Source organism: Panthera pardus, unplaced genomic scaffold, assembly GCF_024362965.1.
Source record: "Panthera pardus isolate Hobbes unplaced genomic scaffold, ASM2436296v1 HiC_scaffold_17, whole genome shotgun sequence".
Lineage (NCBI taxonomy): Eukaryota > Metazoa > Chordata > Mammalia > Carnivora > Felidae > Panthera > Panthera pardus.
The window spans coordinates 126,744,676-126,772,644 of record NW_026526732.1 but is presented as its reverse complement, the minus strand read 5'-3'; the positions used below and the strand labels follow the sequence as shown (position 1 = coordinate 126,772,644).

Below are 27,969 nucleotides of genomic sequence, written 5' to 3'. Positions count from 1 at the left end.
CAAAAGTAGTTGAGCAATTTGATTTTTCTCAACTCTACTTTAGTCTCAAAGGAAACCATTTAGATTCATCAAGAGAAAGGTAAAGGGGACGACAGATCGCCACTGAAAATATTGTTTGCGAAGGGATCATGAGTTACGTGTTTACTTAGAGAAACTTAATAAAGAATTTGTAGAGTGTGTTGCCTTAAAAATCACACACACAAAGAAGATACCACAAGTTTAGTACATTCAGCTCTCTGAAAAACCACCATGTGAAACTCCACACCTGCACAATTCAGCTCCCACACCCTGGGCACGGGTGGCCGGGCGACTTGGGACTGGGTTTTACAGCTCATCCCTTGCCTGGCGCAGGACGAAGTGGTGCAGTGAGTCAAGGTCTCTGCTTCCACTGTGCTCACTGACTTTTTTCCCTCCGCGGAAAAGCAGCAATGTGGGATAGCCTCGTACCTTCAAAAAAAAAAAAAAAAAGAAAGTATGAAGACCAGTGGTCCAGGTCACATACAAATTGCTTCTGAGATAAACCACCACCACCACCACCCCCTGCCGAAAAAAACTCCTAAAGTTGTAACCAGGGAAGTTCATGGTTAAGTTAAAAAATTTTTGTTAATGTGTATTTTTGAGAAAGAGCGAGCGAGCGTGAGCAAGGGGGAGAGAGAGGGAGACACTGAATCCAAAGCAGGCTCCAGGCTCTGAGCTGTCAGCACACCACCCCCATGGTTAAATTTTTAAAAGGTGCAGACCGTTTAAAAAGTACAAGAAAGCAAAGCCTCAGGGTTATTCACCTTCCAATTCAAAAGCATATTCAGGATTAGTGTCAAAGGAAGGACTTTATCTAGAAGTACAGCTTCTGTAGCTTCCGTGCACATGCCACCACCTGGGCACCCGGTGAACAGACACATTCTGATGCCGCAGGTCCAGGTGGGTCCTGACTGTGCATTTCTGACAAGCCCCCTGCTAATGCCCAACCACTCTGTGGACCCCGTGGAGTCACAAGAATATACATCTCCAGCTCTTTTCTAAGGCTTTAAGGCACCAGAAAAAATGGCACCTTCGAGTGATGAGTAAATGACGTCTGTGTTGCACCTATTCTCAATCTAATGAGGGAACTCCAGAGCCCCCAGATGTTTTAAGAAAACCGCACAAAAGCAAAAATGTGAACTACAAACCTTTTGGGCTATCAGATTGTGCTAGCAGCTCAGAAAGAAGGCAACGCTTCAGGACAAAACCAAGTGGAAGCCCGGCTGGCTGGGATAGTCCCTTCGGGAGGAAGTCAGGGGTTTCCCTTACTCAACCACTGTACTTTAGGACACGCTCAGGGCTGAACAATAAGCCACTTAGGGGCTTGAGACGAGGCTGCAAGTCAGCTGACTGTTCAGCCAGCAAGTGGCCGTGCCGAGGTGGCACCTCCTTCTATGCAGACAGCAAGGCCTCAAGTCTCCCTTGAGAGGTGTGTAACCAGTGGGAGAAGAAAGCCCTTCCTCGGGCAGAGCATCTCTTTTGCTTTTCAAAACGGAAATGAAGCAACAGCCTCAAAAGGACACAAGGAGCGCTTCGCAAAGACGACGAGGCCCTGTGCTTTGTCCCGGTTGAGGCCACCACACCAGATGACAGCTCCATGTGGGCGTGCTCCCGATACTCAGGGTCCCCGATACTTCTGCATGTACCCACCGAGTACTTGCTGCAAATATTCCGTTCGGCAGTACAGTCCACCTCCGCAATCTTGACCTCTGCCAAACCAGGGAATTCCTTTCTAGAGAGTTCTTCCCAAGTAGGAGCCAGATTCTTACAATGACCACACCTAGGAACAGGACGACAACAGCTTTATTGAAGTCTTGGGTCAAGCTCACTCACCTAAATCCAGCTGCCGAGCCAAGCCTTGGTTCTTCTGTAAGAGGCAGTCGGCAATTGCCTAGAAATGTGTAAGATATCAGATTCCCCCCTGGGTGCGCTAACATTTCCTCCTCCTCCGTCCCAGACACGGAATTCGAAGTCCATCCAAAGTAGGCTTTTGGAGAACTGAATGGAAACAGGCTGGTCTGAAAGCAAGTTTAGGTTCTGAGACCATTTCCAGGATGTGGTAAACTGAGCTAGCTGGATTATGAATGAAGCAAGTGCACCATGAGCAGGAGTTGATGAACAGAAAAGAAAATGGACACCAAAAACTTCTTTTAAAGACATTTCATTTTAGATTTGATTGCTGTGGTCTCAAAATGTCAGGGCAGCCTGAAAGCTTCCCTGAAACGTCATCCATTCGCTGTGAGCAGTGAAGTCCAAGCCAAGTTCTGTGCAAACCCTCCCCTTCCCCAGCACTTTACCCCTTCACTGAAAGGGGATCTTCTGTCCTCACACTTGGTCTATATGGCTTTAGGTTCAAAAAAATAAAAAAAAATAGAAAATAATAGATTTAAAGGTGTTATTGACTAGTGTTTCTATTCTTTAAGAACAAAAGTTGTACAACTCCTGTGAGTCGCGTGCTCCCGGACTTCTCTTCTCTGCCCCTGTGGTTTCTCATCAATACCCGGAACGAAAACAAACCGAAGAGCAGAAGTGACATGCTGGTGACCTTACTTGTTCGTGTTTAGAAACAAAACCTAACACTCTCCTTGAGACCGTGCTTTTCTAAGCGGATTGTTTGTGAAGACAAAGCACTCTTCCCGTTTTACAGCTCAGAAAACAGAGATTCAAAGGAAAGAAAGGACATGCAGAGTTACAGCAGTGCAGGTGACTCTTGGCACCTGTCACCTGCCCCACTTCAGGGAGCCTTGGGCACAAAGTTGGTGTCGCCCTCTCTGCTCCGGTCTCTGAGGACCATGCAGCAGGAAGGTTCAGGTAATTGGGTAACATATAGGATGGCTGCCCAGGAGCCCCATGGGATTTCTCTATAACGTCTCAGACACTAAGGAGCAAAGCTACATCGTGATATAGATGTTCAGTCTATCTGGACAAGGGCAGATACCACAAAGCTTAACTTTTATATGGCCATCCTAATTCTCTATTGTCACATTGTCATGTTTTCTCCAAAACAGACTGAATTTTAAAATAAACTGGCCTCATTCTCTATAAATAACTTCATGAGTACCACCAAACCGAACTTCAACATACCTGAATATAGGTGCAAACAATAACCTTTCCTCATTTCCTAGAACCTAACCTGTGTATAAATGTAGCAACATCTAGGCCTAACATCGAGTCTAGAGCGGTGCCTAATGAGCAGAGAACTCTGATGGGGCTCAAGTGCACCGAGACCAGGCAGTTTCTCATCAAACGGCCACTTACCACGGAGCATAAAACTTGATGAAGGTTATTCCTTCTGCGATCGTGTCATCGAAGTTATTTTCCGTGAGTGCCAACAGGGTGCCCTGCAGGGGAGGGAAAGGCCACAGTTCCAAGGCATCACTTAGAGCAGGGATTACAGAAATACAAATCAATAATCTTTTAACAGTGCTGTCATACATGCTCCAAGGTCACACGGAGATACCTATAAAACGTGCATTTCACAAGCTACACAAGAAGGGACAATGATTCACCACAGGTAGGTCCCCAAGGTCCTGAGCCCGGGAGATGCCTCGAGGAGGTGGCAGGACGCAGTCCTCCCCGGCCACTGGGGGGAAGAGGGGCTCAGGTGTGGCTGCTGTCATTCAGGGCTCCATGGTGTGGACCAGTTGGCTCTGTGCGGCCTGTGCCACAGTGTGCATCTCTCCGGCCCAGAGCCTCCGACGCCGACTGGAGAGTCCCAGACACCGACTCACTGGCTCACCTGATGTGCGTGCACCTGCTGTCTTTTCTAAGTGACCCTACCGCTCTCCTAGCACGTGGATGTGCACAAGTTCCCTTCTCTGTGTACTGCCTTCGCAGTCGACAGTGGCAAGACCACAGGCAAGGATACGTGTTTTACGTATCCTAGGCTTCTTAAATTCAAAGTAAACGTGCAAACTGTTCATCTAAGCTCTGGCTGGAGAATGTAGGGGGAAGGTGCCATGAGGCAGCCTGCTCTAAAGCAATTTGGTCTTGACAATTCTTTGCAGAATTATGTTCCTGGGTTTCTCCAGAAATGGATCTGTGATTCTCTCATGAGAGCAAGAATATGATGATTTATCATGTGGCTAAACGTACCAGGGCTGCTCCGCTTGAGTCTGGCATCGAGTAACGCGTGTCAGTGACTCGGAGGCGAAGCCCGCCAAGGGGCCCATTGTAGAACACTACCATCTTTCTTTATGTCCAGAAACATGACGCCATGCTCACTGAAAGACCTACTTACTGCTGGAAAACTGTGTTATAAATAGAAACTGTTCTGTGTTTGATGAAAACATCCACAGTGTATAATTACATTCAATTTGGGATGGTGACCTTTAGAACCACCGTGACACAGTCCCCTCCAACGTATGTGGTCGCAGCTACTGCAGAATCATTCGTTTACTTCTTAAACCAAAGCTCCGACTTTGAACTAACACCTAGGCAAGTCCCCAACCTAAGAGTCCAACTAAGGCATGGGCTGTAGGGGGCAAGGAGGCCCATTCCTGTCCCCACTCCACGCGGAGGGAGTAGATGACTGTCTTTTTCCAATTCCAAACAACTAGGGCTCAGGGAGTGATGGTCCCAGCAAGTCAGGATCTGCTATGTAAATGCTGAGGGTTCAAGAATTACTGGGGGGGCCGGGAGGAGGGTGGTCACACACATCTGCACACTCACTGCTCTGGCCTCGCAGAACGAGGGCATGCTGCCCCTTCCCCTGCCCACTGTGTCCCAGCTAAGGGCTTGGTGTAAACGGATGTAGCAACTTAAGTATTCTGCTTGGAAATCTGTTGACAAATAGGCCTTAGGGTTCTTAGCTAGGAAACCAAGCTCTGCTTTCCTGGAAAACATTCCCTGACTCTCTTTGAAAAACCTCCTTTTCACCCATGGCTTCAGCATCGGCTGACGCCTAAGGCTACCCTTCTAGTGCACATATCCTTCCTGCTTCAGTTCCCGAGTCCTACTTAACTGTCCACCGGACATCTCCACCTGAATGTCCACCACAGCCCTGAAAATCAGCAACTTGAAAACTGACCTGATCACCTCCCTTCCCCCCGCCCCTCAGTCCTTCTCTCACGCTTAGTGCCCTTGACCACCAGGTATGCCACAACTCCAGTCAACCCCTCACCCCACCTGCCCGACTGTATTCAGGAGGGTGAGGCTCCTTATGCTTGCTGTCTCCTTGTCTCCACCCTCTGTCACAGCCGTAGTTTTGGGGTCTCATCATCATTTTGGCCTAATACACTGACTTCCCCCCCTTTCATACTTTCAATCTCTTTCTGCCAGTCATCTAAAATTCAAATCTGCTCAAAACCCTCTGCTGGATCCCTATACATATACGATGAAGCTCAAAATCCTTGGCTGGCCGACTAAGTCCTCTATGATCCAGCTCCTACCTCCCCTCTCTGGCATCCTGCACTGCACCCCCTGTCCTTTTCACCCCCTTCCCTCCAGCTGACGGCTGGCCCTGCCCCAAATACGCCCAGCCGATTATACTAACGTGCTTCTGCTCACGCTCTTCCTCGGACAAACCTTTTCTCTCCACGTCCACCACGTCTCTGCAGCAATTACCAATTTGCCTTTCAGCTCTTCAAGTGACACTTCCCGCCTGCCTGCCCCAATCATGACTGGGCCTGCACACTCCTGGGTCACACACCTGGGACATCTGCTTCTCCAAGTTCTCATCTGTCTCCCCTCTAGACCAGGTACCCTTCACAGGTAGGGAAAGAGTCTTACTTGCCTTTGTTTCCTGGTGGCCTGGGACAGTGCCTGAAATGTAACAGGCTCGATAAATGCAGAACAAGTGGATCTGAAACCTTCCACTGGGTGAATGAAGACAACAGCACAGTAAGTCAGAGACTGCCTGCCTAAGCAAACTAAATGTCCTCGGGCAATGTGCCTTTCAGTTCCAACGTGTACATCTTTCCTGCTGCAGACCTTTCAGGGGCCTTTACCATAGGGTGAAAATCAAATTACTGTAGCAGGTGGTGGAAATGGACAGAAACGGGGGCCTAACAGCAGCCAAACTTTCATGTAGCAAATGCCCTCAAGTACAGGGATTACTGAATCAAAAAGGGACGACTTTTCCAGAGCTTTTGACGCCAAATACTCCTAGGATTTGTCTCATGTTTATTTCAGAGGAGCTCCTAGGTTTACCCCTCACAAGCATGTTAAAAGTGGCTGAAGGAAATGTCTCATGTTGAAATGTCAGCCTCAGCCAACTATCTGAACTACTCTCTGCTGACCCCCAACTGCCGTTCTGTGCAAAGCATTTGAGGAGAGCGGCCTCTGTGGGCAGGAGGTGGTGGGCCACCCCAGGCGCTCCTGATCGCAGCCGACACCCACCTTGGCCGCGGGCTCAGTGGCTGGCACTGGGGCCTCTGACAGCTCGACGGCCTCCGGGGCCCCCTGCTCCGTGCTCTGCAGCTGTGATTCCACATACTCTCTCAGGGACTCCAAATCCCGCTTGCCTTTGTACTGGTCAATCTGTCCGAGGTAAGGGCCGCACAAAAATGCTGTCAGGTTAGTACACTTAAGTGTTCTGAATCGCTCAAACCTCGTCCCGACCCCACTCACCCCCATGAGACCTCCACTGATGCCGTCACCCTGGCGGTGGGGACTGGGCAGCGTCCGCACGCTCATATTCACACGAGAGTGCACGTTACAAACCGAACACCTTAGCTTTGGGGAGAGAACCTGACAGCACCTGCCTCCCGCAGAGCCCAGAGTCATGACTGGGGCCGACTCCGGTGTGCTGAGAAGCTGACCATCGGCCAGGGATAGACAGGAGAGTGGGAGTGAGCGCCAGCGACCGGGAGCCAGTGTTGACTCCACTCAACGGTTGTGGCCAGAGCACAGCTACAGCCGGCGGTACGCCCGAGCTATTCTAGTGCTAACCTCAGCCAATGGGAATGCTTCGAAATAGCAGGACAACTGACCGTTTTTGTCAGCTACCCGAATCTTACTAATTGAGGCCAAGACGTTTTTGTTGATTATGTATGCCTTGAAACCAGTGCCCAAGGCACCTGGGTGGCTTAGCTGGTTAAGTGTCCAACTCTCAGTTGTAGCTCAGGTCGTGATCTCACGATTTGTGAGATCAAGTCCCGAGTCAGGCTCTATGCCGACAATGCAAAGCCTGCTTGGGATTCTCTCTCTCCCTCCCTCCCTCTGTCCCTCCTCCACTCATGCTCATGCTCTCTCAGATGAAATGCAACTTAAAAAAAAAAAAACTCCTTCTGCCCCTCCCCTGCTCACACACACATGCATACTCGTGCACTCTTCTCAAAAAAAAAAAAAAAAAATTAAAAAAAAAAAAACCAAACCAGTGCCCAAACAACTCATACTGGCAACAGCCCACTGTGGTTAAGAGAAGCACTTGGTCTCGATACCAGGACCTGAAGACGTACGTACCTTTTGACCATCTCGGAACCACAGAAGAGTGGGATAGCCACGAACCTGGTTTCCTGAACAGAGTTCATAGTGCTGCGTACAGTCGACCTAAAAGTAAAGTAAGACCAGATGCTCAGTTCCTTTCTTCGTGAGCCTCCCTGCTAAATGGATCACTGGGCACTCAGTACTTTACACACTTCATCTGTAGCATCTCTGCCGGCCAGTGGCAGTTTGGGGAGAGACTTCCTAAAACCTACCCCAAAATACACCTGAGCTAAGGGAGCAGAGGGATGAGATTTGTTTGCGAGACATGACTTATTTATCTCACTTAAAAATGCCAATTTTTAGGAAGCAACATTTTACCTGGAGCATGTTAGCAGAGGGAGAAGGGGAGCCTAGCCTGACATCTGGGGAGGGGAGGCCTGGCCGTCAGTGAGAGAGGCCTACACCAACACCAGCTGCGATATTTATTCTCATGTTCACACTTAGGGAGTTTTGAAACAGGAGTATTCAGTATAAAATAAAGATAACTGAAAAGATATCAAATTAAGGTGATTACATGTTCTTAATTCCATAAGCTCAACTATTACAGCTCTTTAAATTTGTTTCACTTGAATCTTATCAAGATTCTGCATGTTCAACATTTTCATGAAACCGTTTATCCTAAGTCACTTCTTTTTGATTTTTTACTGATGTTAAAATCAGCTGTGTGGGATACTAAGTTGTTGTTTTTCAGGATCTCAACAAAGTAGGATAAAAATATTACATTCACACCTAAGACTGAAGTCGGCAGTTAAAGTATTAAACTGAAGCACAGGAAGCCCCAGCCTGAAGTCTGGGTGGGGGGCATTCAGAGTCCAGTCTAAGCCAGCCGCACACATGTCCGGAGACGGAGGCCACAGCCCGCATGGGCAAACTGTGTTGGCTCACACCTGGTTCTACCAGAAATCTCTACAGACATGACCTGAAAATAATCGCCCATGAGAATTCACAAAATAGTTTAAAGTAAGGATACAAGGAATGGGGAGGATAGAACACAAGAAAATTATGACTACTTCCACGATATGTTCGATAAATATAAAATTATAAGAACACATATAACTAGAATACATAATTGAAAGTGTTTAACAATGGGGCACCTGGGCGGCTCAGTCAGTTAAGTATCCGACTTCGGCTCAGGTCATGATCTCACCGTTTGTGAGTTTGAGCCCCGCATCGGGTTCTGTGCTGACAGCTGAGAGCCTGAAGCCTGTGTCTCCCTCTGTCTCTGCCCCTCTCCTGCTCACTCTCTCTCTCAAAAACATATGAACATTAAAAAAATAAAAGTGTTTAATAGGCAACAGTGAAAATCCATTGAACGACAACTATTACAACTCATCGGGCATCTGCTTCATGCCAAACATCGTACTGAGCATCTGACTTCGATACTCTCCCCGCGCCACCTCCCCCCGCCCCAGTTAGGTCTTACTGTGGTTTTGCAAAGGGGACACTGAGGTGTGGAGAAGCTGTCAAAAAGGCTGGCCAGCCAGGTCTGCCTGGACCCTAAGCTTGTGCTTTTGGCCATCTCCCTGTCCCGGGCAGATCATCTCATGAGCTGCAGTTCTGGAAACGCAGCATTCCTTCTGTATACAAGTCAGGCCTTTGGCAAAGTAAAACATGAGATCTTTATAAAAGGAAACCCATGCCTGGACGTCTGGTGGATGCCAAAGGCTGGGTGAGATGAAAAGTGCTTGATGGCCCGGGAGCTGCTCTGGAGATTTCCAGAAAATCCACTTATACAGAAGTTGTTAGACACCACTTCTGGCTTCTCTCTGCAAAGTGGGGAAAGCTGGAAAGACTCCCAGGCAGCAGTGAAAGCTGGGGCTCACCAGAGGGGGACCTTCTGCATGCCTCTGTGAGCACAGGGCTGAGGCTCCTCTAGGGGACAGCTCTTGGGTGAGGTCAAATGTGGATGGCCTCCAAGTCCGGCCAGTGAACATTCGTGAAGGCTGTGCCCCATATCTTTGCAGAAAGGGCTCTGGGGCTGCCAATTCAGAATTGGCCATTGCTTCAAAATAAACAAAGAAGCCAAAGCCATAATTTATCTTTAGGCTGTGGAAAAGCCAGCACATTTGAAACCAGGCTGCCATCTGTGAAGGTGAAATGAATTATCAAGTGGCACACTAAATGGAATTAATAAATCAAGTTTGCGACTTTGCACACAGAATGAATAATGGGCCACTCTGCTAATTAATCCAGCCAAAGGCGGTCTATTTCCAGTTTAATAAGGGCTTTCACTTACCTTGCCAATCTTGACAGTTTCAGAATGTTCAAGGCCTAGAGCCAGCTGCTCCCAGGTTGGAGCCAGAGCTTTGCAGTGACCACACCATGGAGCGAAGAACTTGATAAAGTGGTCGCCTTCAGTGGAGAGCCAAGACAGAGGAGGGAGAAGGAGTGACTTAATACCTTACTCAAGATCGAATGCAAGGATCTGATCTTTGTCCTCTCGCAAAACTAACTGCAGTATGAACCCTTTAACTGGTAAAAAAGTGACTCCATCAAGTAAGTGTATATCCATGAACTCATAGCAATCCTCAAAACAAAATCTAATTTGTCATCTTTGGAGGACAACAGGGAACCAACTCATTATTTGAAGAACTGGCAACAAACGGGAAGAATCAGGCAATTATCCCACCTTTCTTACACAAACTGCACCACTGGATAAGCATGTGATAAATGAGGGCAAGTTTCTCTCCCTAAAACAATGAAGAAAGGATGTTTTAATGAGACTATCGGCATTTGGCAACCCTGATAAGTTAACGGATCTAGGGAAACATGTTCAACCATGCCATGGGACACAGCTGTCACAGTGGAAACTGGGGAATTCTACAGGTCCAATAACCTATGTGCTCAGCAAAAGGATACAAGGAAGAAAAACATGTTGGGGGAACATGTAGATTGAGACGCAAGAGAGACGTAGGTAAAATAAAGAACAAATTAAACTATAATGTAAGGAAGGCACATCTGGATAGTGAATGATGACGAAAAGCAAGGAAAGTGCCTCCTTGAGGGCAGGAGGACTGGGACTTGGATAGGGCACGGGGTGACTGGCAGTGCCATTTCTTGAACTGGACGGTGGTTATAGGCTGACCACTCTATGACAACTCACTAAGCCCTACGTTTGAGGGCTTTCTGTGTCTGTGTTTTATTTGACAATAAAACAGAAGGTTTTAAAAACAGTCCTTGGCTAGGAGAAAAAAACCCAAATCCATACAACATCGTCATTTGGATACTGAAGACTTTTTCTAGGCTGTTCTGCCTTGACCAGCCTAGGGCCTGAAAGATGTCAGGCTGAGACCAGACCACAATCAGGTTGTGAGTGCATCACCAAAATGTGACGTAGGCTCACAGAAGGACACTGCCACACCAAACGCTCATGGCAGTGCTTTGTCACCCACAGCAATGACACCTTAAGGGAAATGGTGAAACACTTGATTCAAAAAACTAGCAAGTGATCCATGAGGTTGAAGCCATGCCTCTCTAGACAGAAAATGACACTAACTTGTGCTGTGAGGTGGAGACAGGATGTCCAGGAAGGAACCTACCAGAGTATCAGTGGAAGCTTTAAGGCCAAGAGGTGACTGTCATTTTCTGAGGACAGATCCTCATGTGAGCAGCACAAGGTGGCATCTCCACAATGCTGCCCTTCAGGCACGATTTGCTTAGAGAGAGTCCCAGCTGGGCTTATGGGAACTAAAGTGAACCCCCTACTGGGGAAAACACCCTGAAATTGTACTGTCACCGCCACCCCCTCCCCCCCAGAGCCCTGGTACAAATAACAACCTTGAACACAAAGGGAAAACAAAGGAAGGCATCACAGTAAGTTATTTTAGACCTTAAGTTGGGGGGGGGGGGGTTCAACCCCCCAGCGGGCATGAAGTTACAGGGCCAGACATAATGTTAAGCCCTTTTCACAATGTTTCCAGCCCAGTCTTACAGGAGGACTTCTCTCCATGGCAGCATTTGAGAATGGAGAGCAACAAGGAAGCTGAATTTGCTTTCAAGTCATTCAGTGCTGAGCCAATTGTTCCGAAACATGTGAATAAAGGACTTATGTGTTATTTACGTTAGAAACCGTATATAGATCATTTTACTATTTAGGAGAGTGTTTTCAAAAAAAAACGAGATGTGGTACAAAAAACCGTTTTAAGTGTTAAGAACACCTACTCTGATTCACACGTTAAAATGGTCCCATTAAATTCTAGTTTGAACACATAAGAGAAACTTCTGTTTCTGCCTCTGGTCAACAAGCATATGATTCACATTAATATAAATAAATACTTTCTTATCCAAGGATGCGCTGTCTAACTAGTATACAAATTAAGCGTGCCCATTCATGCTTTGTGAGCTTTCCAAAACTTACATCTTTAACTAGCATTAAAACTGGCATTTCTGTAAGTAGAGAGACAAAAGGAGAAATGATTTCTAAGAGGAAGTGCACTGTACAAGGACGTTAATGGGTCCTGAAGAGACCACTGCTAAGTGCACAGATGGTACCCACGAGCCCTCAAGTGGCAGGAAGAAAGAGCCCAGCAAATCAAGGAGTGATGGATGGTCAGTGGTTCTAAGAGGTGCGCGTCCCACTGTGAGCACCCATGAGCTTCACCCACCATACCTTGTGCAACGTGCAGCTCAAAGTTGCTTGCTGAGAGCTCATATAGTCCCTGCTTGCGCTCAGGAGCTCTGGGCGGTTCGACTTCTGGCTCTGGTGTCTAATAGAAACAAAACAACAGTCACTGGGTTTGTATGTGAAGACATAGAGAAACCCACTGAGCAGGTGACCTGTGTCTGTCTGGAACCTTCTGCAGATCTCCTCCCTCATCTGGCTACATCAAACCCTTGGGGCATGCTGCTGTGTTAAGGGAGGCCAAGGCAGGAACCAACTCTGTCAGATCATCTGGACACTTCAGCAGGAGGCCCCTCACCAGCCACACCTCCAGGAAGTGCTCCAGAATCGGCACTCAAGGCAGCCAGGGATGCCTGTCCCCACCCCAACTTGCTCTTCGCTGTCCCCAGACGAACAGAGCAGACAAACTGAAGGAGAGGCCCACCCCAAACAAGCACACTGCCCTGTTCTTTGCAGCGTGACCTCAGATTCCACATGGAATTCAAAATGAAATCCCTGACGGACTGGCTCTAAAGGAAGTACTACCTGAAAATACAAAGATAGCAAGATAGACACAGTGGAGAGCAAGAGACCATCAGAGAACAGGAGGGCCTGGCCATCCTCTGTTCACACAAATGGTAACAAACTGTGAAGGACTGGTAAAGGGACAGAAGAGATGGTGACTGTTTCTCGCAAGAGCGAGAAAACCATGGAGCAGACCTGAGTTGTGCTTCTTAATTCACTCAATGAAGCTTGGGACAGAAACACGTAACGCAGGAGCGAGAAGTGGCTTTTTAAAGGATGCTTCTGCCAGTCCCTGAGCGGGCACCAACTGTGTACAACTAGGCAGTTAGCACAGGACACAAGTCTAAAGTTCTCAATTTCTGAGGCTGGATCAGAAAAATCGCCATTTTGCTATAGACATGGGATGTAGATTACTCAATTTTTATCTGGCAGTTCACACGTTTCTATGAGAAAGAATAGCCAAGTTATTAAAAGCTTCAAAAAGTGCTGACAGCTCAAAGCTGTGCAGAGTTGTAATCGTAAAGCACCGTGAAGCTTTCTTTGCTGCTGCGGGCCTGTCAAAACTTTCCAAGTGCTAAGTACCCACACGAAAAGATGCCCGACAGAATGGTGGCTAAGCAAACAGTGAGTTCCAATAATGCAAAACACTGTATGTCACCCTTTATAGGATGTTCAATGCTCATTTATGAAACTTGGGGGGAGGGGGCACTGTCACTATCTGCCCTGTGGCAGATACCAGAGCAGTCCCCGCAGTCATGGCAAAAACACAGTATACCACAGAAATGGGTACAGTCTTGCCCTGCTGGTGACTGTGAGCTTACAGATTCTTAAGAAAGCAATCTGGCAATGTTCATCAAGAGCCATAAAAGTAGTCTTGCTTTTTCTTTCTTTTCTTTTCTTTTTTTTTTTTTTTTTTGCCTGGCAATTTTATGTCTGAGAATATATTCTAAAAACATCACTCAAAAGTAGAAAAAAATGTCTTTTACAAAAATAAACATGCTCCTTAAGCATTTCTGATGATAGAAAAAATACAACCTAAATATCCATTGACAGAGAAGAGATGAATTATGGCAAATCCACATAATATAAAATATGACCAATGTTGAGATGATATAACTATACAAAAATATCACTATTAAAGTGAACTGTGTTTATGTGATTATGACTAAGAAAAAAAATACAGAAGCAAATAGGAAAATATAAAAGTTGAAGTAGAAAGTTAAGATATAGCATCAGGATTTCTTTTCTTTGAGTTTCTTTAATATTGCCATAACACTAAGGGGAAAACTCTAAATTTATCCTCTTTAAATATAAAAATGCATACGTTAAGTTACTTAGGTATAAACACAGATGGAGAACTTTTTAAAAAGTTTTCATGTACAATGAAAGGCAAATTCTAATTGAAAAAAATTTTTGGTTTGCAATATAAGGTTTGACTATTTGAACTTTCTGACAGGAAGGCACATTGTCACTGTTTTCCAGCAATGACCTGAGATCCCTACTGCTCTGACACTAGGATATGGCAGCAGGTGGACCCCAAGCAGCAATGGCCCTTCATCTGGAGACACTGTGCCCCCAGCAGGGGCGGGGCCTCCCTGTCCCTCCCAGCCTGCTCTGAGGCTGCCACTCCTCAAAACGGGAGCTTGAAGCACCGGACGAAGTCATTCTGCCATCCTGTTAAGGGCTACTGGTTCCTTGAAAAAACGTCCTCACAGTAGACTGGATTTTTGGTGGAATAATGGAAAACAAGTATTGTAAGTGGGTTTTTTTTTTTTTTTTTTGAGACGGTTACTCCCTCTTTAAAATCGGCTTCCTCCACTCAGAGCACTTTTCACAGAGGAAACAATTTTAAGTTTAAATCGACATGAAAGTTCCACCTGCTCGTGTAACTCTCTTGCCATGACAAAGATGCAAATTCACTCCCTGAGAGGTCTGTGGTTTTCCCTGGTGCCTAAAATTAGAGAAGTCCCTCCCTGCTGGACACTTCTTCAGCGCGAACACCAACGCTCCTCACCACGCAGTTATAGACTTTGTAAAACGTGAGGTAAAGCAGCACCTGAGAAGCAGGTGGGTTTTGGATAAGCAGCGACATCTACAGAGAACGCGGGGGACAGCCGAAGGACCACACAGGCACCCCGGGAAACGGCACCGGGAGCAGTGGATCCCCCCCAAAGACCGCTGGAGCCGCGCATGGGCACCGACAACCCTCGGATCCGCGAAAGCCCACCTGACACAACAAAGCAGCCTTAGTGGACTGCGGGATTACAACTGCCTCCAGAGACTCCAGGGGCTCTATTTCACCAGAGACACGTGGCACCGGACACCTCGTCTTTCCAGACCTGCCCCGCCAGGGCCCACACACCGGCCAATCCGCCCCGCCTCCGCGGGCCTTCTGCACCAATCAGAACGTGCCACGCATTCTGAGTGCTTGCAGGTCAAAACCAAGGCTCCCGACAACCACTGGAGAGGGGGAGGGTTATAAACGCTTAGTATAACTCTACACAGACCTACATCTTTGAAAAATATCTCAGAAATCATACGGTTCCCACCATTTCCTGATATTACCCTTAGCGTAGGGAGGGCCATTAAGACACTGACAGTATTACGAGTATTTATTACGTTAGGTTATTGGTGAAGCCAGTGAGCACCTTTGGGGACTGAGAGTGCAGAGGACAAGGAGGGAGTCACCCTGCTGTACCGCTCGCGGTTGCAGGAGAGGGCCGAGGCCGGCCTGGACTGGACCCCAAGTCAACCCTGTGATGCTAAGAAATTAGTGTAACTGTATTACATGCGAGACTGGCCCAGAGGTTTATGTCAGGAAGTGGGAAGCGTGCACCTGTGAGATGCTACTGGAATATTCACAAATGACACTCTGCCAGGGCTGACTCTGCAGCCAAACAAGAGCTAGGAAGGCAGGTATGATAACACAAGTTGGGCAAAATGGGGGTAACTGTGGAAGGTGGGGGCAGGCACACGGGGCCATCTGCATTACACAGCTCCTCGCTCATGCACCGAAGATAAGACTCTTTCTACTTCTGTTCATGTTTGAATATTTCCATAATAAAAAGCTTTTCAAAAGTTCATCTGTTTCCACCAAGATACTCAGAGCAGTGAAAATAGAGATGGAAAGTAGAAGGACTGGCTGCCAGGGGCTGAGGGGAAAGGCTGGGGAGTTGGTTTAACGGGGACATGGTTTCAGTTCTACAAGGTGCAAAGAGTTCCGGGGACGCGCGGTGGGGATGGCTGCTCAACAGGGTGCATGGACTTAGCACCACTGAATTTGTGTACTCAAAGTGGCTAAGACGGTAAAGTTTATGTGTATTTTACCAAAATCAACAAAAATTGAGAAGGGAAAAAAAGTTCATTTTTACTTACAGCATCAATTAGTTCTAAAAGAGTAAAAAGTTCCTTTGAAATGGTAGCTTTACTTTTTTTTGCCTGAAGTGGACTCTTTATTACCCCGAAACTACAGGAAGAAAGAGCGGGCGGGAGGCAGGGAAGCCTCATGTGCACTCACCGCAGGCTCCTCATTCAGCGTCTGCAGCATCCAGTTTTCCAGTGTCTGGAAATCCCGAGGACCCTGGTACTTCACAGCTTCTTGGCCAGGCTTGAAAAACTTCAAGCTGAAAGGGTGACAGAGCACAGGACAGAGCAGACAGTTAAATCCTTCAGAGTGCTCTGAGTAGACAGCGCTGTCCCATCGGGGGGCAAGCTTGTGCAGGGAGGCAATCAGTGGACCGCAGCCAGGCACAGACCTGCTGCCCTCTGATACAACATGAAAAAGAAAGGAAAAGAATGTCCTAGGAGATAACATATCCATTTAATCCCACACTTAAAAAAGTTTCTTAACTTATTCAATAAAAGTAAGACTGAGTGGAACACATCAAGTCTAAGATGCTGTGAGTGAAAACCCAAGCCACCAACGTTCGGTTGACAGAACTTCCAAGCTTCTCTCCTGCTAGGGATTTGTCATCCTTCCTAGGCTTTAGTAGTTTTTATGTGCTGCGTTTAAAAAAAAAATTAAGGCTGTAGTAGAAATAGCACTGTTTTGCAATAAATGTATTTCCATGCTACCTTGTCAGCTCTTCAACTCTTAACAAAGCACGAATATCCAGGTTCTGTGAGATTTACATTGCCAGCTATAAGAATAGCCTTGACACTGGCTGATACGGTCTATTCACCTCCTCACTGAGGAGTCTTTTCTTTTTCTACATATATTAGCCTCTGAAGGTATCTGCAGATAGAATATGTAGCACTTGCTTTAGTGGGTGAGCAAAAGACATTGTCAGAGACTGAAATTACACTTCCAGATCCCGTATCATTCCACTGATAGGGGACAAATACGCTCTAGATAAAACTTAATAGAGGGTGTCCAGGATGGAGGAGTGGGGGCGGGGAATATGGCTACTGACAGAAGAAAAGAAACACAGACGAGCACTTTTTGGTGAGCTGTTCATCCAAACATCCTTATCACTTCTATGGCACATCTGTGGACTTTGGCAATAGGAGCCCGATGTGCAGGAGCAGAGTGTCAGAAGTCAAGATATGCAGGTATCAGAACTGTGGTTTTAAGAGCTAACTCCCCAAAGGCCTTAGAAGGAAGTTTCGTAGCAGTACAAGAAAACCAGCACATTAGCCGGAATCAGCACTTTAATCACAACAGGCTTACAGGCCTTACCCGCGCTCTAAGATCCTGTGATGGACTTAGAGTGACATCCCTAATGTGCCTCCAATAAAGAATATGTGCCCCGCTTCCTCAGTAGCTTTTACTTTTACGACTGTAACAAAAAGCTAAACTCACCATTTTGGCCAGTACATCCGTTACTTCATGAACTTTAACACTTTAAGCAACCCCAATGATCTCACAATCACGAATGCCCACACCCGCCCCTGAGACCTCAGGAAGCTCTAGAAACGTGTTATGCCCACAGAGCTAGAAGATCCTTAATGTACTCCTCCACCCCCGACTCTCTCTTCCAGAAGGCGCCTCCCCCACCACAGCTCTTCAGAGTGGAAAAGGAGGTGGATCCTCAAACTACTAGGAAGGAACAGGCACTACCAAACCCATTCCTCATTTCTTTGCTAACATTAAAATGCAGTAAAACCTAACCTGTGACTTTTTCTGATTTGGTGTGCACTGAGCAAAACAAAAATAAACAATTTTTTTTTTAATTTCTTCTTACTGGATGAGAAATCTTCTTATCCTGCCCAAGCCTGGGTTCTTCCTTAGGTTCACAGAGCCTAGGGGATAAAATCAGAGCTTCCTTTACAGACCTTTCAGTCTGTCCAGGGCATCTGGGATAGGGAGTGGGCCCTGGGGTACAAGCCTAAAGGACAGCCCCAAACTTTCCTGCTATTCCCAAACCTCCACAGGGGCATCTGCTTTTCCTGGTGATCTGTTTCTCTTTCAAGGAGACTATAGGGGGAAAAAAAATCTCCATTTATGGGTCACTCTGGAAATCTGTGATCAAAATCCTAGCACAACTGAGGAGACAGTGCTACTGGCTGATTTATGTCCCCCAAAGCAGATCTGTTGAAGTCCAAGCCTCCTGTCCCTCAGGATGTGACCTTGTTCGGATATAGGATCTATATACAGGCAAGCAAGTTCAAATGAGGTTACGAGGATGGGCCCTACCTAATCCAATATGGCTGGGATCTTTTTTAAAGGGTGAAATTTGGACCCAGAGAGAGACATGCACAGAGGCTGAAGGCCATGTAAGGGCAGAGGACTGGGGTGCTGCAGACACAAGCACAGAACCCCAAAGACTGCAGCAGCCACCAGACACTAGGGAGAGGCAGAGAGGGGTTCCCCTCCGAGTTTCAGAGAGATCATGGCCCTACCAATGCCTCAATGTTGGGCTTCTGGCCTCCTGAACTATGAGACAATAAATTTCTGGTCTCTTTGGCCATGTGGTTTGTGGTGCTTTGCTTCGGCAGCCCTAGCAAACCTCCTTCAGCCCTGCTCTGGCTCACAGTTTCCCAGATGATAAAGATTCCTTACTGGCTCAACAGCATGACCTCAAAACATTTTTCTAAGCACACTGAGCCATCCCTAGGAACATGGGAACCCAAACTCCCTCCCTGTGCAATCCTTTATTTCAGTTGAAGGTACCAGGGTTAGAATGACATAAAAGCGAATGCACTGACCCACAGTGCACGCTCAGGCATTTTCACTCATGTATCTCTATGACATGAGTGCTGTTTCAGAGGAAGTAAAAGCTCACGCAGGTCAATGCATGAATGCCCTCATGTGTGCCCTCATGTGACTCGTTTTAATGCAGCACACCCTGCCTCCTGCATTCTATGGAAAAAAAACAACAACCTGTTCTCGGGCACTTGTGTGTAGGGCCCTGAGGGTTACAGAAGTTCCTTGCCATCAATGTTCAGTATAATGTGGACTCATTCTAGTTCTTTTTAACAACACAAAACCAGTGCATGGTTTTCTTGGACAGACCACATCTTCTAAACCAGGACACACGATCCAATGCGGCTCATTTAAAATCTGTGAATAACATCTATGGAGTAACTGATGTCGTAGCCAGAGAGCTCCTTTGACCAGGTTTTGGTGGAACCCTCTACTGCCCCTCTGGCGCCCCCTAACACTTGCCCTTCGCAGCCTATCACCAGTCCTGTCTCACTTCCTGGTGGTGTGGTTGGTGGTGTACATGGCCATACACAGCCAGCTATTTAACAGTAGACACCTCAGCCAATCGTCTCTGTTGCCCTTGCACCTTGAAAGTAACAGGTTCCAAACAGGTAAACATTTACCTCCTCCGTGCGTCCCACTACTCACTGACAGCTTCTTTGTGATGCCCCTCATCTAAGCTACATTTACTTTAAAGGCAATGCTATGAAGCACAGGACAATGGTGCCTATCGTAGTTGATCTGATTTGAATCATGGCACTTGGATTAGCAGCAGTCACCAAAGAGCAAGAATTCCAGTGTCCTTTATGAAAATGCCAAATTTCTAAATGTAAGGGAAAACTTTAACTTACTGAGTATGCTGAGGTCGGTATTTACAAACACGTAATTTCATACAACAATGAGGGTGGTGGGGGTGTGGGGGGGCGGTAAGGTATCAACATCCTACTTTAGACTCAGAGGTTAAACAGCGTGGCCAGCACTGCATGATAAGTAAACAGTAGAGCCGGGATTCAGACGTGGCTTCTAGGTTCCAACCCAGAGTTCCTTCCACTTTTCCATGCCGCCCCTTGGGTTTGAAGACAGGCCCAGGTTTTATAAGAATTTACTTCATTCATCAATTTGAATAAATATTTGGGGAATCGCAGTGGCCAGCCCCTCCCCCATCTTTTTGGACACAGCTTCTTCCCTTTTTTGGAGCAGGGCTCTTCACTTTAACGCCTGCCATGTGGTCTGAGGGCACTGCTGCCTTCCTACAGTACCCGCCTCTCTGGCCACAAGGACTGTCTGGGGCGGACACTCCACCCCAGCTGGGCCCATCGGTAGTGAGCCCGAGCCCACCGGGCAACAGAGAAATGCAGAGCTGGAAAGTTAAGTCACATTAAGGAGGTAAAGGTAAAAACTGGCCCCTAAGCCCTTGGAGGGGAGCCTCAGAGCCTCTTCCACAGCCTTCTAAGTCATCCCTCTATTGCTTGTTAAGCCAGTTTCAATTTCTACTTCTTAAAACCAAAAAAACCTGTTTTAACTGTCAAGGGAGTAAGTAGCACCGCTGGTCAGAACTGCTATATTCCAGTTTGTCACTTTTCTTTCCAACAGAAACAGCCCTTGTGCTAGTCACATGGGAAAATTACTCCAGGAAGGATGCTTAAGCATAGCAGAGTGACCAAAAACTCAAAGTAAAATTGATGACAAAGTATGCTCGTTGCATAAAGGTACTTGTGAACATCAAACCTGACAGGACCCCATGGAGACCGCCATTTCTGTCTCACAAACACATTCCCTTATAGACAGGAAACCCGACACTGATTAATGAAAGGCTCTTTCCAAATACAGCACAAAAAGACATCTAATATAGACAAGACGGTGTTAAGTATAACCTCTCCCTGACACCAGGGACTGCCTGCTTACATTTATCATCTCCTCACTCTTCAGAACTACATAAAAATTTACCAGGAGTTTAACTTGTATGTTCTTTAGCCGAGTGCAGCTGGCAAAAGGCTCTGGAAAACCTGGACCCATACGGGAAACACGGGCCCCTCCCACTTACGTGGGGTATCCTCGGACCCCCTGGGCGGAGCACACATCTGACTCGGCTGTGCAGTCTACTTTAGCCACGTAGACCTTGGCGTCCTCCATGCTGTTGTACTTGTCTCCCAGGTCATTCCAAGTGGGCTGCAGCCGCTGGCAGTGTCCACACCTGGAACAAGGGGAGGGGAGCAAGCACACTGAATATCGGGTCAGGGGGTGCCGGCCCACCTCTTCACCCATTTCCATACGGCAGTGGACCTTTCTGATCCTTTCTTTATACTACAGCAGGGAAGGATGGCTCACAATTACCACAGAACCTCACTCCTCGGCCTCCAGCCCCCCAAAGAGTTCCTGCATTGTTTTCAGCAGGAAACCAAAACATAGCAAGCTGTTGAGACAGATCCGCCTTGAACTGGCCCCTGTTGACCTCCAATCTGACCTCTGTACACCTGCTGCCCTCCTTTGCTTGCAGTTTAACCTGGAGCCGAACTGAACTACTTGTGGTTTTCTGAAGGGGGAAAGACTGGCTGGCACACGGGCATTGGTACACGCCCTCTCTGATGCCTCCTCCCTAAGCCCATATGGCAAATTCCTATTTGCCCTTCAGGTTTGGTTTGGGTATCGCTTCCTCCAGCAAGTCGGCTCTGACTACCCAGGCTGTCTGGTGCCATTCTCTTCTCTTCTTCTTCTGGAAAGTTCCCTTGCTCTCCTTCTACTGCAGCAGCTTCACACTGCCTGCCATAATCGCCCCTATTTTATTTAGTCAGGACTCTCTACTAAATAACTAAGTATCTGCCAACGCGAGGCAACCTCAAAATTCACTCAATCCTGCATTTTCCCCAATGAGAAACTTTAGAAAAGTTTGTGGCTACCCCAACTTCTCGGTTTGATGCAACCAAATGTATACTTGATATTCGCTGTACGAATTTGAGAGTACATTTTTAAATCCCCTATCATTTAAAATAATACATTAACTTAGAATTATTGCTTCTTGCTACTCTTCCCGTTTCTTGACAGCATCAGCATTTTGTCCATCACTAAATCTACTTTTTCAGTCCTATAACTGATCACCTTTTTTAATTATCAGCTCTCTGTAGTGCCACATTTGAATACTATATGAGTCAGCATGGAAACTTTATCTCAAGCTTCAGGTGCAGTCACAGTAGCATTATGGCACGTAGGAGTTTTTGTTGTGTTTTTTGTTTTTTTCACCTGGTGTATATTCATGGTATCTACAAAGAAACCAGCTGCCGTATTGCTTTTCAAAGTGATCTTTAAAATGCTTACTTATAGGGTGCGTGGTTGGCTCAGTCAGTTAAGCACCCACTTGATTTTTGGCTCTGATCATGATCTCACAGTTTCATGAGTTCAAGCCCAAGGTCACTGAAGGTGCGGAACCTGCTTGGGATTCTCCCTCTCTCTCTCTTCCCCCCACCTGCCCAAATAAATAAATAAACTTAAAAAAAAAATAAATGCCTGTTTATAAAGAACACCCAACACTCAAAATGGTCACTATGTCCTCAAAGTAATTTTTCAACAAAATCAGTGTTACATTTCTTTGCCTCTTTTCTTTTCTGACAGATGACCTCCGTCATAAGCACTGAAAGGCAGCACCAAAAAAGTCTGCCTCAAGCTAATGTGTCTTCCCTAAGCAGCACTTTCCTGGCCAGCTAAAAGAATCCTTGCTTTATAAGAAACTCAACTACAAAATGATTCCCTCTTTTCTGAAAGATAATTGTGAAGGAAAATCAGAATTCTACCTAAGTTATATTAAGTTATATAAGTTATACAGCTCAAGTGCTGTGAAGACAAGCACTGTTCCTTTTACAACTTTATTTCCAGTAACCAGCACATGCTTAACGGGTACTAAATGTCTGGCAATGTCTTAGTGATGGATCATCCACAGGTGCCATGTAGTGGGCACTTCTGGTTTGGGACCGTTGTGGCTACAGTATGAACTTTTGGGACAGTAGCTTAATTCAAAATCTTGCATCTGTGGCCACGTAATAGAGCAAAGCCACCTGGCCCTCCTAATCTGACAGTCACCAGATTCAAGGTGACGCGCATCGGCCATACAGAAGCCGTGTCCTGATGTTAGCACAAAATCTACAGCCGGATAACCTTACATCTGCCAGGTTCAGAGTGCAGGTATACAGAGCAATATTCTCATTATATGCTGCCGCTGCCCCCAAGTTACATGTGGGCTTCCAACATTCCAGAGACTAAACCTGGAAAGAGGTGGGGGGAATGGTGTAGGCCACAGCCTGTTCTATCTGAGCCCCAATGTGCCCTTAAGGTCTAACTTTTAAATGCCTTCATAGAAACCCAACATCTTGGGGCGCCTGGGTGGCGCAGTCGGTTAAGCGTCCGACTTCAGCCAGGTCACGATCTCGCGGTCCGTGAGTTCGAGCCCCGCGTCAGGCTCTGGGCTGATGGCTCGGAGCCTGGAGCCTGTTTCCGATTCTGTGTCTCCCTCTCTCTCTGCCCCTCCCCCATTCATGCTCTGTCTCTCTCTGTCCCAAAAATAAATAAAAAACGTTGAAAAAAAAAATTAAAAAAAAAAAAAAAAGAAACCCAACATCTTTATCTAAGTATTTTGTAGTGGATAATTAAGAAGCAAACAAAAACTTTAAAGAGCTATGTTCCTAGGAACATCCACCTAAAAGTCTGTAAGTCATGGGTCCCCTGGATGGCTCAGTCAGTTAAGCTTCTGACTTCGGCTCAGGTCATGATCTCGTGGCTTGGGAGTTCCAGCCCTGTGTCAGGCTCTGGTACTGAGGGCTCAGAGCCTGGAGCCTGTTTAGGATTGTGTGTCTCCCTCTCTCTCTGCCCCTCCCCCACAAATGTGTGCGCTCTCTCGCTCGCCTTCAAAACTAAACATTAAAAAAAAATCTAAATCTGTAAGTCACATACACTGAAAAAGGAGTTTACTTAATACGAAGTGCCCAGTTGCCAGTCTTCTCACTCAGTCTAGGACTCGCTGGTATTACTGAGACTCCAAAATTAAAACTCCTTCGGCACTGCACAGACTTCCTATGTCTACATGTCAGCTTTTCTTTAAAAAATAAAGAAAAAAAAATCCACGGACTTACTCCACTGAAATAGACTCCAATTAAGTAATGTATTTAATTGGAATAGATACTCTGAGAATACTCCTTCACAGAGGAACTATTAATAATGAACGATTATTTTATGCTACAAAGTATTTTCTAGACCACTGGTAGATCTAAAACTTCAAGTCGGGGCTGGTTCTTGGGAAGTTGAAACACAATGTACCCCACGGGTACACTGCTAATAAATGCCAGCTCTCACTCAGACTTGCCGCCAAAGTTGACTTAACTCCAAATGAACTGAAATAGTTAACAGCCTGAATATGGGAAGAAAGAGAAAAAAAGTTTCCTCCAACTTCCGCCCGCACAGTTCCTGAACAGGACGTTTTTCATGGGCATCTTCTCTCTGTTCCTTCCTACATCGCTTCCCCCCATCTCAGTGAGCCTCTCTCCCGCTCTGGGGAAGGATGCCAAGTGCTGCAACAAGCCTGCAAACTGCCTTGTGCCCTAACACTGGCTTTGTGCTCTGCCCCATGAGAACTTCCCTCCACCGGGGCATCCAGGCGCTGGAAGGAAAGCACTACCTGTGCTTCTGTGAACATCAGGAAGTCCTTCTGCAGGACAATTCGCAGGGAAGGGGTCTCTGGGGTTGGCACGGAGGCCCATACGGACGCCTCCACCGGAGAACCGAGGCAGGAGCTCCGTTCAGCTCACACTTTCCAGAAGACCAGGCCCCAAGACAGAGGTGGGGAGGAGGTGCCGGGGGTCAGCCTTGGATGGAGGGGCCAGTGCGCTGCAGTCGCCTAGAGCACACACAGCTCCCCCATCGACTCGGAGCCACGACGGGGTCTCCAGCGTTCGCACTACTCTCGGCTTCCCGGGGTAGCACAGGAACCCCTTCTCTCCCCGGACCACCCTTTCCCAGATCCTGAACACACAAAAGGGGGAAATCACACCTTTGCGAGTTGCTATTTTTCAACTAAACCCCTGTGCAGGGGGATCTGCCCTGCAGCGAGCGCACGGAATCCGACCTCCGAGCGTTCACTGCCGGACTCCACTGGCCGGCGGCCGCCGCACGTGGCCCACGGGTCCCAGCCGCACCCGCAGGCCGCCGCCTCTGGCCGGCGCAGGAAGTTTGGGGCGGGGGCTGGGGAACCGGCGGGGTAGCCCCACAGGGCGACAAGGCCACCCGCCCCTCCCCCCGGTCCGGGGACTCGGGGGCGGGGGGGGGGGAGGGTGTGCTGGGAGCGGGGACGGGACGGCTTTTTCCCGGCTGCCCCCTCGGGGTCCGCCCCCTCCTGCACCGCCCCGGCCGCCCTGCGCCACGTCAGCCGCGAGCGCCCACGCCCCCGGCCCGAGCCCGCGCCGCCCCCGCCGCCCCGGCACTGCGCGACCCCCCCCACCCCGGCCCGCCGCGGCGCCCCCGGCCCGACCGCCCCCCGCGCGCAGGGTGCGGGGCCCCGAGGAGCGCGGCGCGGCCAGTTACCAGGGCGCGAAGAACATGACGAAGTGCGCGGCGCTCTGGATCCCGTGCGTGAACATGTCGGCCGTGTACAGGTGCTTGGCGTGCGGGTCCTGCCCGTCCTCGCCGTCGGCCGGTGGGGGCCCGTCCGCCGCCGCCGCCGCCCCCGGCTCCTGGGCCCAGGCGCCCCCGCGCCCGCCGCCATGGCCCAGCAGCAGCAGCAGCAGCGGCAGCGCGGCCAGGGCCAGCGGCCGGGGCAGCGGCGGGAGGAGGCGTCCGGGGCGCGCGGGCATCACGGCGGGGCTGGCGCGCTCTCGCCGCGGCGGCCGGTCCCCTCGGCGGCGCCCGCCCGCAGCCGCCCGCCCCGCGCGCCGCCCCGCGCACCGCCCCGCAGAGGCCGCGCCCCTTTCTCGCCCCGCCCCGCGCCTGGCGCGCGCCCGCTGCCCGCCGGAGGCTGAGTCCGCGCGCGCCCGTCCGCGGTCCTCCTACCCCCAGCACCGGAGGGGAAAAGGTGAGTGGTCCCGGCCGCCAGCACGCCCCGGGGCCCGCTCAGCCCACAGTAAGGTGACTAGTGCAGGGAAGCCACAGATGGGAATGTCAGCGTCGGTTAATCGTAGCCATACACACAAAGACCCCGGGATTTCAGGCTAAAGGAAGAAAAGAGCGGCTGTCAGCAGAATGGAGGGGATTGAGCAAAAGTGGGTGGGGTTTGCACCTGAATGAGTCAAATGCTTGGCCAGACCTCAACTGTGATTCTGGGCCTGAGCTCAGTCAGAAGTGTGATGAAACCCACGTTCCAAGTGAAACCGTGGCCTGTTATCCCCGCCCTGCCTTAACTTTGGGGTGAGAAGGAGAGGTCAGAGTGGCTTCTTTCAAACAAGTCCCGCAGTGCTCATCTTCAAAAGGGTGGCTGGCGTCCTACTGTGCACCCCCTGCACTAAGGTGAATGACAACACCCCTACTCTGGTTGCCCCCCTTGTGGAACCAGTAAAAGGTATTCCCTGGGCTTGGGCACCTCACAGTTCATACCTGCACACATATCTTGTTGCATATGGTTATTGAAGTTTTGGGCTCTGCCCTGGGGGCCTGAAGCTAAATTAGGCAGAATCACTGGGTTGCTTCCTGGGATCCTGCTTGGTCCTTGGTTGTCCTCAATCTGGGAAACTCCAGGCATTTGGCATGGCAACAGCGGAAGATCCCAGTGATTCACCTGTCATTACTCTGTTCCAGACTTTGGGTCAGCCGCCACTAAACCTTTAACCATGCTTTGCCAAATACCAAACTATCAATTCCCTTCAAAACCTTTTCTCCCAACCACTTAAGCTTGAAAAATGGGAATCATCTCTCACATGCTCCCTCGTTTCCTTTATCTCCTATAATTCAAACCAACCACACTTCCTGCATCTATCCTTTCTTTCCACCATTGTAAGTATCCATACTCTCATCAGACTTTAATCCTGGCCTGCTGTAGTAGTTTTCTAAGGGCCTCTTTGTTCACACATCAGGAAAATTATTTTTCCTAAAGCCTACCTTTGACCATGATAGTTTGCTGCTCAATACCTTCCCCTACACACACACACCCTCCCCCCCAACATGGTCAAACACAGATTCCTTAGTTTGCCACTCAAGGCCCTCTGTGATGAGATTCCATGTGCTTTGTGTCATTGTGAAACTCACCACTGGAAGTCCAGGGATCCTCTCCAATAATCTATTATTGCCAGACTCTTATCCCGATGCTCCCCCAAATGTCATACAAACTCTTTCACCTGTGCTATCAGGAAGTTCCAACACAAGAGTGGCACACGGGAGTGAAACACGGGAGTCCTCCCAAATGTTAGCTATTTATTCTTTTACACCTTGAAAGATGGCTTCCTTGCTCCCCATTGCTCCTCCCAAACCGTCTCTCCCCCTTCCTCTTGCAAACCCCCTAGCTGCCATTCAAGTGATGCCATTGGGTATGGCATCCACTGCTCTTCCAGTCCTTGTCGCCCGCCCACTTTTGTCATCTAACCTCTTCCAGGTGGCTCCCCCCGTTGTTCATGGAAGATTTGGTTCCTGGCTCACCGTATTCCTGGCCACCACCTTCCCGTCTTCATTCCTGGTGTCTTCAGATGGCCCACCTATCTGTCCCTCAGTGATTCCTTCCCAAAGGGAAACCCTGGAACTTATTATAACCTGAAACTGCACTGTGTCCGGAATCTGAATCAAAGGCATCCCACTCTGCCCAGTGCCTCTTGTACTTATAGTCTACTGCTCAGTGTCCCCTCATCATGACTTCTGAGCTCCAGACCACATCTACTCACAGTCTCCTTACAATCCACATCGCTCTGTTCCCTTGCCTCCCGACCAAATTGGATCCCATGGATTCTCATACTTGATGTCTTGCCATGCTCTCTTGCAGTGACTCTGGCAAGGCCTGAGACATAGTTTGGCTTCCCAATCAGCCATGTTTACCTCTACCAACAACCTCCCTCCACTCCCCTCTTCACCCTTTCAGTTGAACTTGACCTCATACTGCTCTCAGGAAACTGAAGCCCAAAGCGTGAACTCTCTCATGTTTGTGCCACCAAATCTATACACACCCTTGTGGCCCCTTCCCCTTCTTCCCTATTGTTATACAAGTGAAGGAAGTATCCCCCTCCTTACAAAGGCCAGTCTTCTGCAGTGCTCTAGAGCATATCCATGGCTCCCTCCACCCACCTCCCCAGACAGATAT

General features: G+C 48.4%; 1 protein-coding gene across 1 annotated transcript; it reads right to left on the bottom strand.

Annotated features, from left to right (window-relative positions):
* Positions 1-6: 6 nt before the first annotated feature.
* On the bottom strand, positions 7-25,605 carry TXNDC5 (thioredoxin domain containing 5). The gene is made up of 10 exons (XM_019419794.2): positions 25,278-25,605; positions 20,761-20,910; positions 16,089-16,194; positions 12,056-12,152; positions 9,683-9,798; positions 7,423-7,509; positions 6,358-6,498; positions 3,277-3,359; positions 1,669-1,798; positions 7-447 (listed from the first exon to the last, which is right to left on the bottom strand). Exons 1-10 carry the CDS (start codon positions 25,544-25,546, stop codon positions 325-327), a joined length of 1,302 nt encoding a protein of 433 aa, XP_019275339.2. The 5' UTR covers positions 25,547-25,605; the 3' UTR covers positions 7-324.
* Positions 25,606-27,969: the final 2,364 nt, after the last annotated feature.